The sequence below is a fragment of the Leopardus geoffroyi genome, chromosome B2, assembly GCF_018350155.1.
Source record: "Leopardus geoffroyi isolate Oge1 chromosome B2, O.geoffroyi_Oge1_pat1.0, whole genome shotgun sequence".
Classification (NCBI taxonomy): domain Eukaryota; kingdom Metazoa; phylum Chordata; class Mammalia; order Carnivora; family Felidae; genus Leopardus; species Leopardus geoffroyi.
Window position 1 is genome coordinate 114,869,650 of NC_059332.1, and position 13,432 is coordinate 114,883,081.

Here is a 13,432-nt window from a genome sequence, read left to right on the forward strand (position 1 = left end):
GATGGCCCTAACCTCTCAAAAGACTCCCCTCAAAAGTTTCTAATAATCTTCTATTTGTGAAATGGCTTTTTCCTTATCCTTATGTTCCTGTCTCCATTAACACATGGTAGCTTGCTTTGACCAAATTCTGTGTTTTGAAATCCTTTTAGTTTCTAGCAATATTTCCCACTCCTGATTCTCTTCCTATTTCTTTGATTTTTCCTTTTCAGTTTTCTTTTCTCATTCAGCTAATCCAGTAAATGCATGTATTCCCCAAAATCAAATCCATGATTCTCTTTCTCTTCTTTATCTAATATTTCTTCCTTGAAAGTTTCATTTATCCCCAATGCTTCAGCTAAAATAAGATTTAGAAAGATTGAGTGATTTTTCTAATCACTTACCCAGAAAGTGTTGAAACCAGCATTCAAATCCAAGTCTTATAAAAATTACCAAAAGAGAGCTCTTTCCTCACATTTTTATGCAAATACAGATCATATACTACACAGAGCAGTATGAGCTGTAGAACACCATTAAAATATCATTACAGGGACGCCTGGGTGGCTCGGTGGGTTAAGCGTCCGACTTCAGCTCAGGTCGATCTCGCGGTCCGTGAGTTCAAGCCCCGCATGGGGCTCTGGGCTAATGGCTCAGAGCCTGGAGCCTGCTTCCAGTTCTGTGTCTCCCTCTCTCTCTGCCCCTCCCCCGTTCATGCTCTGTCTCTCTCTGCCTCAAAAATAAATTAAACGTTAAAATAAAAAATAAAAAATAAATAAAAAAATAAATGAAAATAAAACATCATTACCTATATACAGCCCAAACCTATAATTAAATGGCAATGATTAAATTTTTCCTTTTCCTTCCTCCCCCCAACACCTTTTTTTTTTTTTTAACCTAGGAGATATGGGTGGAAGTTCCTAGGTTCCTTGAAAGATAATGGAAGATGATTAGGATTCCTTTTCTATCAGCGCAGTTCAAAAGCAAATGTTTTAATCATTACCATTTGTTGAAGCCTACTACATGCAAAAGCATTGCTGGGTACTTTATATATGTACCTCATATAAAATTCCTCATCATGAGATGCTAAGGGTCTTCCACTTAAAAGAATTCAAATTCCTGCTGGTTTTAATGGGCTTTAGTGATTGCTAATCTTCTTGCCCTTCCTTTTCTTCCCCTCCATTACTTTACAATATTGCAACCTAATCTATAAGAAGAAAACTAAAACCTCTGACCTTTGGAAGCCTCTTAACATTATCCTGATTATTATGATGACAGCTATCATAATAACCATATGTAAAACATCAATATCTCAGTGATAAATATCTGACACGCATGTGGAATCTAGTGCACAATTCATAGAATACTTGCCTCTGGAGTCCCTAGTGCTTTCACAGCATTCAAATCAGATCCTGAGGAGAAAGTATTTTTTGCCCCACGGACAATGAGACCTTTCCCCTCTGTCCAGCTTTCCAATTCAATCACTTTTTCCAGAAGTTGTAGAATCATAACTCCTGCCACAGAGAAGAAGACGAATCAAAGTACATATCAGAAAAACAGAAATAATTTAAAGCCATCAGGCACCAAACATGACTCTTAGATCCTACGTTTGATAAATATTTACTAAACATCTATCAAATGCCTATTGTGTTGGTACCATGGGGTATACACAAAAGAGGTATACATGACAGCCCCTGCTTTCAAAGTTTACAATGTTAGTAATCTTTCTCTTTCTCTGTCTGAATTAAGAAATCACACAAACACATAGCTAGGTAGAAAATGAGAATATATCATACATGTCCTAGGAATAAGAAAATTAAATAAGTAAGGGTATGGTGGTAAGAAAAAATTATTCCTTAGGTAAAAATCAAATATAGTCCTGGGGCAACTGGGTGGCTCAGTCAGTTGAGCCTCCGACTTCCCCTCAGGTCACAATCTCAAGGTCTGTGAGTTCGAGCCCCGCGTTGGGCTCTGTGCTGACAGCTCGGAGCCTGGAGCCTGCTTCAGTTCTGTGTCTCCCTCTCTCTCTGGCCCTCCCCCATTCATGCTCTGCCTCTCTGTCTCAAAAATAAATAAAAATTAAAAAAAAATTTTTTTTTAAATCAAATATAGTCCTGACTTCACAATAGTACACGTTGTCTTAGGCAACAAGCTCAACAAGCATTATTAAAATCAACAAGCTCATAACAAGAGTTATGCCTGTATTCCTAATTCAAATACACTTCTGCCCCAGAAGACTGAGATCTTACAATCTATTGGGTATATGGTATACAAAACAAAGTATAACATTCCTACTCTACCCACATGAGAACTATTATAATAGATGTTAGTTCAGGAAAGGGATAGTACATAGCATCTTGTTCCACAGCTGACAGACTATGCTCTGAGTAGCCCAAGGCATACGCTGAAAGTACTTCATAGGCTGCCAATAAGATGCCTACCAACCATCAATGCTACGATTTATAGATTACATTTTCACCTTGATATCATTCCGAAATTCTACTGGAGTTTCTTTATAATGAACAAATTTTAAATGGGAATCGGAAGGACTATAATTCTTTTTTTTTTTTTTTTTCCAACGTTTTTTATTTATTTTTTGGGACAGAGAGAGACAGAGCATGAACGGGGGAGGGGCAGAGAGAGAGGGAGACACAGAATCGGAAACAGGCTCCAGGCTCTGAGCCATCAGCCCAGAGCCTGACACGGGGCTCGAACTCGCGGACCACGAGATCGTGACCTGGCTGAAGTCGGACGCTTTACTGACTGTGCCACCCAGGCGCCCCAGGACTATAATTCTTGTCTGTGGTGGTCTTCCAAGTTCATAAAGTTCATAATGCTGTCAACATGATTAAGTTTACTCTTTGTAAGAAAATATTTTAGAAGCCAATATAAAGATCATAACAGAAGGTTAAAACTGGCAAAGACTCTCTGTATCACAAGGTTCCAAAACTTAGTTAGTATACAGGCCCCATTAAACTATGTATACTATTCTGGAACATAAACCCCAGGATATCAAGAACTATTATTTTCTTTGCCATTTTCTGAAGTAACCAGTAAGGAAGTAGTTCCACAATAAATATTAATGTTATTGATTCACAAGTAGATTCCACATGTATAGAAAGTTAGAATCCTTTCCAACTGCTAATTATGACCTAACTAAAATAGTAGCCCTTCCCAAGGATGTTCTAGGTGTTTTATAAATATAGTTCTTGCTCTCAAAATTTATACAGTCCAGTAGCATTTAACAAAAAAATAAAAATAAAAATAAATAATTTAAAAAACACAGTCATTTAGCACAAGAATAAATCTATATAGATAAATATGGACCTTCAATCATCCCTAATATTTAAGCTTCTAAAAAAATGGCCTTAAGTATGAGACATCTATACCAGTAGTTAATCTTGAACTCATCTTTTTCTACTCTGGTAAACTAAGCATTAAGTGTTAGAAGAAACCTTAAAGAGTAGCTGGTTGGGTAATTTTCAAACCAGAGCCTTGAGGTTTGAAAATTGTGTGGTGTGGGACTCACTCAACTTCTCCCAGACCAAGTCAACCAAACACCATTACCCAAGTCAAAGCATCTCTGCTTGTATTCATTTTAAACATCAGCCATCAAATTAGTATTTGTTTCCATTTGAATAAAAATCTTTACTAATATAAATTATTTGTACCTATTCAGTAGTAAATTAGACTATTAATCTAGTCTAATTTTCTAGAGCAGTCTTTTCTAATTTTATTTTTCCTAGGTTAATATTAAAATTGGCTTTTATTCTCTGAACCAATTGAGGGTATGGAGTTGCATGGTCCAATAAAGTAGCCACCATCCATATCTAGCTACTGAGCACTTGAAATGTGGCTAGTCTAAACTGAGATGTGCGTTTATGTGTAAAGTACACACCACATTCAAAAAGTTGGTATAAAAAAAGGGAAAACAACATATAAATAATTTCTCATATGAGTCACATGTTGAACTATTAATATACAGGGATAATAAAGTACTTTATTAAAACTAATTTCACCTGTTTCCTTTTACTTTTTAAAAATATGGCTACCGTGGGGCGCCTGGGTGGCTCAGTCGGTTAAGCGTCCGACTTCGGCTCAGGTCACGATCTCACGTTCCGTGAGTTCAGGCCCCGCGTCAGGCTCTGTGCTGACAGCTCAGAGCCCGGAGCCTGTTTCAGATTCTGTGTCTCCCTCTCTCTGACCCTCCCCCGTTCATGCTCTGTCTCTCTCTGTCTCAAAAATAAATAAACGTTAAAAAAATTTTTTTTAAATAAAAATAAAAATATGGCTACCAGAAAATTTAAATTTACATATGTGGTTCACATCTGTGTATACTTCTACTGGATAGCACTAAGAGAGAGAGAGACATCTCTGAATTATGATAAGAGAAAAGAAAAGTTATCTTGCGTTTTAAAGATCCACCATGACTAACTTACAAAGTTTACAGTCTACTAAATTAGGTCTCAAGGTATGAAAATTTATAGAGGTATTTTTAAGCTCAGTATTTCAAATACTACAGAATATAATTTACCCTCCATGACGGGCATAACAGGCAAATTGCCGAAGTCACCTTGACTGGGCAGTCAGCAAGGTTATTTATTAGCTCTTGTACAACATCATTAACAACCAACAAGGTACACAAGGTACATCACTGACAGACAGAAATTGCCAAAATCATCTTGAAGCAGGGAGAAATGCTAGAGTCAGCAGTGTTACTCACTCAGCTCTTGCATAACATCACAATAGCATAGTTCAAATTTGAGCTTTGGCACAAAATTACAAATTACCACATGTCCTGGACTTTCAGGTCCCTTAAACAGGAAATTCTTACATGCCCAAGAATGCTGCTTGGCAAACAGAAGGTATTTACCAGTATCTAAGAGTCAGGAAATGCTGCAATACATTGGCAAGTGCAAGATTAATTTCCAAGTTTCCTTTTTATCAACATCGGTATTCATGGATTTTTTAAAAAGATTAAAATATTCACAATTAATAAAAAATGTTCCTGGTTCAAGTGATGGTTTGGGTTTTCAGTGTGAGTGTATGTGTTCCAAGAGTACCACAACATTCAAGAATTGTCACTAGAGATAAAAATATGTGATAGCAGCTTAGATTTACTGTCATTCTTTAGCAAAAGAAAGATCTCTATACCTGAGAAGGCATTCATTTTACTTGGATTGTTCAGGGTAAGAATGCCAATACCACCATCTTCCTTCTGAAGGTCAATGGATCCACCAGGAAACTGCTCAAGTTTTTTTTTTACTTCTTCTTCATGGAAGCCATGGGATGTATTATAAAGTGACAATCCCGTTTGATGTAGTAATTTTGTCCTCACAGATGATGTCTTCAAAAGACTTCTTGCCATTTCTGGAAAACAGAAAGAAGTATGCAGTGGTCCAGATGAACACTTTTCCAATATTGTATGTTAATAGGTTTTAGTGATAGACCTTTCTGTTTAATTGGGAGTACTTTCCCACTCGTAAAAGCACTCTGAGGAGATGGTCGGTATGGAAATCCTTCTGTTTTGCCTCCTCAAACCAAATAATTCACAAAGTATATCATTTCAGTATATCACTGAGAGATGATGATATAGTTACAGTGCACTGACTGGGATCCAATACACTAGGAAGATTTAGAAAAATGTTGCTGTTCTGTGTTTAGCACCATCTCCTGCTTCCTGGTAAGTCTTTCTCATGATAGTAGTTCTTCCTCCAACTCTTTGACTTTTGCAAAATCTAAGAATAAATTGTCCAATGTCTCCTTGGAAACAGTCTCTATGCAGAAATGCTACAAGGGCAATCCCATTCTCTAACAGAAGTTTCATTCTTAGCATTATCCTTACCTTATGCAAAGCTTTCATAGGAAAAACTGAGGAAAATGGGGAAAGAAATAGGAATATGTGCATGGTTTCTTTGTTCCTCAGCATTCTGTCACTCTTCTCACTTTATATATACATCCTGGGCAATCTCACCTTAGCCCATAGGTTTTTTTGCCCTATGTAAGCATTTTTGTTGACCTAAAACATACATTCAGAACAGTAAACAAGTCATAGGATACAGCTCAAATCATAAATTTCATAAGGTAAAAACACTTAAGTCAGTAATACCCAGACCAAGAAACAGAACATGAAACTCAGGTCTGTTGTGTCCTCTCTCAGTCACAACTCCAAACAAAGATAACAACTATCCTGACTTCTAATACCCTAGATTCGTTTTTCTATTTTTGAATTTTATATATATTCAATAGTATATATTATTTTGTGCCTTTTCAACTAGGTTTGCGACATCATTATGTGTATTTACAGTCTAAACAGTCCATTACTCTTTGTATTTTATATGAATACACCTCAATCTATCCTAATGCATGCATTCTGTTGGCTCTATCTAAAAATGGAATTATTTGGTTGGGCTGCAGCTGACTTATACTGATTGCTAAACACTGCAATAAAATTATTGGGCAAATAGCCTGGTGGCTCAGTCAGTTAAGCTTCCAACTTCGGCTCAGGTCATGATCTTGATCAGGTCATGATCTCACAGCTTGTAGGTTCGAGCCTCACATCGGGCTCTGTGCTGACAGCTCAGAGCCTGGAGACTGCTTCCAATTCTGTGTCTCCCTCTCTCTCTCTGTCCCTCTCCCCTTCACGCTCTGTCTCCTTCTCTCAAAAGTAAATAAACATTAAAAAAAAATTTTTTTAAAGAAAAGAACACCGCAATCCAGGTATAAGTCTAGAGGCCAGTGGTACTTGTAGAAAAACCAAATTCCGGGTCACCTGGGTGGCTCAGTCGGTTAAGTGTCCAACTTTGGCTTAAGTCATGATCTTGTGGCTCATGAGTTCAAGACTGGCATCAGGCTGAGTGCTGACAGCTCAGAGCCTGGAGCCTGCTTCTGATTCTGTGTCTCCCTCTTTCTCTGCCCCTCCCCCACTCATGCTCGCTCTCTGCCTCAGAAATAAACATTTAAAAAAAAAAAAAAAAAAGCCAAAATAACTTCCTAAAGCATGTGAAGGAAAATGATCAGAAAAAGAAGGAAGCCAAAGGGAAAGGTACTTGGGTTCAACTCAAGGGCTAGCCTGCTCCACCCAGAGAAGCACATTTGGTGAGAACCAATGAAAAGGAGCCTGAGCTGCTGGAACCTATTCTGTATGAATTTAGGGCATGGTAAGTATAAAAGAAAAGAAAGAAAAAAAAATCTCAAGAATGCAAAAGAAAAAAAGTTGTGAGGCATTCTTTGCTTTTCTAAAGACAAGTTTTGACAAGATTAGCAATTAAGATATTTTAAACCAAGATAGTATTCTTTTCCAGATTTAAAGTAGATAAAAAATAAAAAAGGGTTAGGGGCACATAAAGCATGTAACTCTGAATCTCAGGGTCATGAGTTCAAGCCCCACAATGAGCATGGAGCCTACTCTAAAAAAAAAGAAAAAGAAAAAAAAAAGGCCTGAGTGGGGGTGGGGATGGGCAGTAGTTGAATAGTTTCGTTGCAATGAGGACCATTAAGGAAACCACACTCATGTGAAGGTTTTAATGGCCAAGAAGTTCATAGATTGGTGGGGGTGGGGAGGGTACCTGGCTGGCTTAGTCAGAACAGCATGCAACTCTTGACCTCCAAGTTTCAGGGTCATGAGTTCAAGCCCTATTGTTGGGTGTAGAGATTACTTAAATTAAAAACCTAAGGGACACCTGGGTAGCTTAGTCAGTTGAGCATCCAATTCTTGATTTCGGCTCAGGTCATGGTCTCAGTTCATGGGATTGAGCCCCATGTCAGGCACTGCACAGACAGCATGGGGCCTGCTTGGGGTTCTCACTCTCTCCCTCTTTCTCTGCCCCTCCCCTGAACATGCACAGAACTCTCTTTCTCTCTCAAAATAAATAAATAAACTTAAAAAAAAAAAAAACTTAAAAATTAAAATGAAACAAAAAGAAATTCATAGACTGGAATCCTAACGTATAAACACATACATATGATAAAAGCATTTGGTAAAGTATAATTAGTAATGATTAAATGGGTATTTACTGAGTTACTAATGATCTCCCCTTTGCTAACTGTTTCAAAGAGAAAAAAAAGTAACTTTACCCTCAAAATTTTTTTAGTTTTATCAAGGAAACAAAATATGCACATAAAAAGCAAAAATAATTCAACTAATTGAAAACAGAACAAAGTCCCTCTTTTCATTAAGCTCTATTAGAGATTTACATCAAACTTAAAATATAGTCTTAACTTCATAAAAGCGTTTTTCTTCTTCACCAGTAAACTTTTAGTATGAAATATAAGGATTTTCTATAGGCAAAAATGGATCAAAAAATATTAAATATAAATAAAATATTACGATATTTTATTTCACTTCATTCTAAGTTTTAAAATTCTAAGCAGAAGCACAACAGAAATCAGGCAATATCCCAATTTTGCTGGGGAGTAACCAAAAGAAAATATAAACCAGCTTTTCTTTGGCCAAAATATTGGCAGAGGGAGCCACCTTTAAAATACTCTCATTTTACATATTTTCAGAGTATCATTTCATAACAGTAAGATTATGTTACTACTAAACTGTTAGCATAAAAATTGTATAGTTCCACTTCTCTCCGCAAAACAAATCTAGAAAAAAACAAAACAGGGCCCACGTTTCCTTTTCACAATTAAAGTTTACCCTTTTGTCAAATTTTGAAAACAACACAAAAGTTCTCAAAGTTCTCACTCTCTACTTTTGTTTCAAATACATATGCATTTTTTAATGAATTGTCAATTTATAAAAACCTTTAAAACTTGAGACATTATTTCATGTAACTCCATAGATAGAAACACAAGCCTTTTGAATGGACAAGAACATATTTTATATATAGGCTATCTGATTAAATCAAATATTTATGAGATGGTTATGAAATTGTGCAGCAATTTTGTTCATATGTTATTTCCATAAAAGATTATTTTTGTTTCATGATTTGAAATTCAAGTTGTATTATAGTTGGTAAGAGTAAAAATAAATGAAAACATTAAAAATGAAGAAAGCTATTGCCTGAGTCACCTAACACATACTAAAAAAGTTAGGTCTCAGAACATGTTTTTTTTTTTCTTAACCTAGGTAATGGGTACATAGGTATCCATCTTCTGTTGTTGTTCTTTAAACTCTTTTTATGTATTTTTCACTATATGCATGTATGCTACATTTCTCAATAAACTTTTTTAACTGAAGGATATCATTCCAAACTTTGGGGCTGTCTCTGGTTTTACCAGTAATTTCTCCCAATCTTCTAAACTGCCAATTTCAAAACTAGTTTCTTAAATACTCTAGTTCTTTACATAGAAGATACTACACAAAGAACACAAGTATTGCATCAGCGACCACATAGGTGTGTCTGGTCTCTGGCCGGTTTGGCAATTAATAAAGAGTCCTTATTAAAGACAGTGATATTTCTTAAAAATCAATGTATAACCAGAAACTACATAATAAAGAGTTAGAAATGCAGCTCCTGCCTCCAGTAAATAAAAAAATTCTTATGGGCAGGACTGCATATTATTCATAGCCTTTAGCACACAGAGGCTTACATTTAATATTTGTGGAACTAAATGACCCCTAATGTGGTTATTACTGTGAAGGGATGACAGTACCTAACCATCATTTTCTAAACTAAATATAAGATCTCTGTCTGCAAAATAGAAAAAGTTCATTTCACTGTTGGTTTTCTAGGAAATGCCAAGTCCAGGATATGTAGTTACAAATGCGCAAAGGTATGATTTTCTTTTCATGTTTACAAAATGGGTTTGCACACAACACAATTTCTATTGTTTCATTAATAAAAATATTAACACTTTTTAATAAGTGAAGTAATAAATAGTAAGACATTACTCTACCTATCAATAATATGTGCAGTTGGTAATACATATCTTACAAGGAGCTCGTTAGTAACAGTCTTCATTCTTTAACTATGTAACAAGATTTCTCTCACAAGAGGAATCTTAAGGCAGGCTTGGCCTGTTACATTCTCTTTCTCAGGATGAGAGGCAATTTACCCAGTGATACTGAAGTGAATACTTAGTAACTATTTGTGGCAAACTTAAATGGGGAACCTGAGATTTGACCTATTTTGCCTCACCTTCCCTTCTTCACCTTCCAAAGGAGGATATTGGTTTTCAGTGTTCTATAGCTCTGTGTACCAGGCAACAAAGTGAAACTATCTGCCCTGGGACTGCTATTTTGAATTTGCTTAGTTCTTTCTATTCTCCCTTCTTTTGCACACACACGCACCCTGCGCCCTCTCTCTCTCTCTCTCTCTGAGGTTTATGTGATAAAAGGAACCTGGGATTTTGCCTTTATCTTGTCCCATTTGAAGAAGATCAAATACAGTAGGGCTCAGGGTTCCTTGGGCCTGCCTCCAGTCTAGGGAAAATAAGCTCATAAGATCACTTGTCAGGTCAGTTCACAAAACTGAAAGGCCTACATAAGACAGTCAGAGTCAAATACAATATATCCAGTTTGCTCTATGCATGCTTTGCTCCTGGGGATGTCAGATACAGAACAGAAACCCAATGGCAAATTCAACTGAGGCAAAGGTCCTGATCTTTTCCATATTTACCATGACTTCAGCATTTTAAAAAGTGCCCCCCAAAACTTGATAAGGACTTCAATGGCTATTTTCAAAAACTAAATTTGCCTGTATTTTCCACAATATTCTGTTTAGGGAAAAGAACAAAGAGTTAAACTAGAAAATAAGGAATAAGACTTACAAAATCATTAGCATTTTTAATTATTCTTGTGGGATAATAAAATCAATAAACAATATATCTTCTCTCTTGTAAGGAGCCTGTTCTATCCTCATCTATTACCTCTCCAATATCTAACAACACAAAGGCAATTGACATAGATGCCATGAGATCTATTATCTCCTTACTTTAAATCATTACAAAATTAAATATACATATGACTAACATTTTTTTCTCTCCTTCCCCATTCCTATCCTTCTTCCACTACTAACTCTCCCTTCTTTTCTCTCCTCTCTTCACATTTCCTTGTCTGTGCCACAGAAGAGTACCACAAAAACTCGAGGGCACTGCTTAAGCCCACTAGGTTTGCTGACCTCAAGTTTAGAAATCATATTCTAGAAAGTTGGTAATAGCCTATTATGTATACGTCATCCCAATTCTAAATTCTAAGACCAAATTAGACAAGAGTTCAGTGCTAAGGAGATGATAAAGTATCAGCCACTATGAAAATACTATAGTGTCTGAAAGTAGATGTGTACAAACAAGGGTTGAGATTCAGGTTCTGTGTAAGGATGTAGTTAAAGTCAGCATTTTGGATCTGTTCCAGAATCGTAAGGCAATGGAAAAGTTCCGAGGAATTTATGATTTTATAAACTTTATTCATGACAAAACGTATGTTTAAAACTTGTTGTAAAGGATATTTTGCTGTCCTGCCAGAGTTAGACCAGTGGAATGAGCTCACAACCAAGCCACTGGAAAAGGGAAAGAGAAGAAAGGTCCTGACATCCAAGATCAAATGTGTTACTCTCTCCAACTGTTTTTTAAAGTTTTGCAAAGGATCAAATAGTTCCCCTCCCTGCACAGGAAATAAGCTAGCTTTTCTCTTAAAAGCCATCTGTAACCGTTTTACCATCTGTTGCATTTATTGAATACAGAAAATTAACACAAATGCATACTTAATAAGAAAACAATTAGCCCGAGGGAGGTGGTAAACAACAAAAAAGTCAGAAAGATTCTATTTAAGACTGTCCAAACATGACCTGTTTTTCAAGTTTTGGTTTCACTTGAGACTCATTATATAACCTACCTTTCGAGCTTTATCACATGCCACCATACACACACCTCTTCATACAGCCAAAATGAACTTTTAGTTTCTCAAATCCTTCAGGTTTTTCTCTTTGTTCCTCACGTCTATATATGTGACCCCTCACCTGTTACACTTTTTTCTTCCTCAGAGTAACTCCTAGTCATCTCCTTTAATACTTAGGCTACATAAAATACTCTTACTGTTTGCTTGCACAGCATTTATATTCTTTCCCCCCCCCCCCATAATTACTCGTTTAATCGACGTTGCCACGGGATTTTGGAAAGCAAGGCCTTTGCAACGCTTAGAATGGTGCTTGACAAATAATGTAACACAATAATAATTTGGCAAACAAGTATTAAGAATCCATAATGCCTTAGGAGGTTTAAGAATCTGTCCACAAAAGAACTATCCACTTTATTATTCCCGTCACTCACCCTGTTTCAACTCCATTCTTGCAAGCTGGTTTCTCTTCCTGAAATGCAACTATTAACTACTTCTCTTTCAGATCCGGCAAGGGGAGATCAAGAAAGGATCAGCTGTTTTCTTGCTATGCTCCTCCCTCTCCCAGTAGACTTCACGATTACATCTTCCCCCAAAGCTTATTTCCTCCAATAGAGTGCAAAGTTTCACAAAAGGGGTCCTCTGTTATTCTTGCCCAGGCCATTTATCTCTATATCTCTAGCACCTAGAGCCAACAGTTGGTAAACAGGAGGTTCTCAGAGTTAGAAAAGAAAGGGAGTTGGGGGGGTTGATACACTTTTTTTCTCAAGGTCCCATAAGCCCTTTAAATACGTAATTTAAGTAACCAGTGGTTTTAATCCCCTACATTTGTGACCCTGGTGTGTGGTGTAGCATTAAAAGGATTCTCGAGGCTCACAAGTATTTTAGAATTAAAGAACCCTTACCAAAAATGATTTGGACATTTTTCTGTTGTTACTGAAAAGTCGGCTGGACGAAACAAATAACACAGGACAAATCCAGAAGTCCTAGGGAACATCACCCACCCTGTCTATGCCTTAAAAGTATTTAGAATTTAAACTAGTGCGTTAAAATCATGTCTCCCCGTTCTTTTGAAAATGCTAATGTAGGCTATTTTGCCACAACCCTTACAAAAGTTCTACTCTTTTCCCAAGTGCCCTCCTTCACCTCGCAAAGTCCGTCAGCGGCGCTCGGCACTGCGTCCCCACGCCCAGCAGAGGGCAGTGGACCTCCGCGATTGCGTCACTAGGAACGCGCCGGTGAGCCCGGGCGGGTCCCCGCTTGTAATTCGTACCGAGAAGCGTTAAAGCCCATGACACACCGACAAGCTAGAGTCCTGTCCTAGATGACACTTAAAGGGCAGCCCCTACAGCCACGCAGTCCAGTGCGCCTCGAAGCAGGCAACCCCCTTTTCCGCTCCCCCACGACCCTCTTCCGCTTTCCGCCCCCTTTATCCGCTCCCCCGCGACCCTTTCCCTCTTGCCGGAACCTCCCCTTGGTTCCGCCTCAGGCCCTCCCTCTACCGCCGTCCTTCCTCTTCTCGTTTTCTTTAGGCTCTTCCGCATCCCTTCTCTCTCACGCGCGCCTTTTTCCATTTTCCTGCGGGAGAATCCCGGAAATCCCGCCCCGCCAGGAAGCGCCCCATTTTCCCGGCGTGGTGGCGGGCTTGAGTGGGCCCTCTCTTAGGTCCTGAGC

The 13,432-nt window shown here is 37.7% G+C and overlaps 1 protein-coding gene across 6 annotated transcripts in view; it reads right to left on the reverse strand.

Annotated features, from left to right (window-relative positions):
• Positions 1-13,368, reverse strand: part of ECHDC1 (ethylmalonyl-CoA decarboxylase 1) — a 50,750-nt gene extending 37,382 nt beyond the window's left edge. The window contains exons 1-4 of one of the 6 annotated variants that reach the window (XM_045499502.1): positions 13,261-13,368; positions 12,193-12,443; positions 5,128-5,343; positions 1,345-1,487 (exon numbers count right to left, since the gene is read on the reverse strand). In XM_045499502.1, the coding sequence (XP_045355458.1) occupies positions 1,345-1,487; positions 5,128-5,343; positions 12,193-12,208 (375 nt within the window). In that variant the 5' untranslated portion in view covers positions 12,209-12,443; positions 13,261-13,368. Of the gene's footprint in view, positions 1-1,344; positions 1,488-5,127; positions 5,344-11,758; positions 11,933-12,192; positions 12,444-12,904; positions 13,148-13,260 lie in introns of those variants that run through there. The other 5 variants (XM_045499500.1, XM_045499501.1, XM_045499504.1 and 2 more) reach the window with 5 other exon arrangements.
• Between the last annotated feature and the right edge of the window lie 64 nt (positions 13,369-13,432).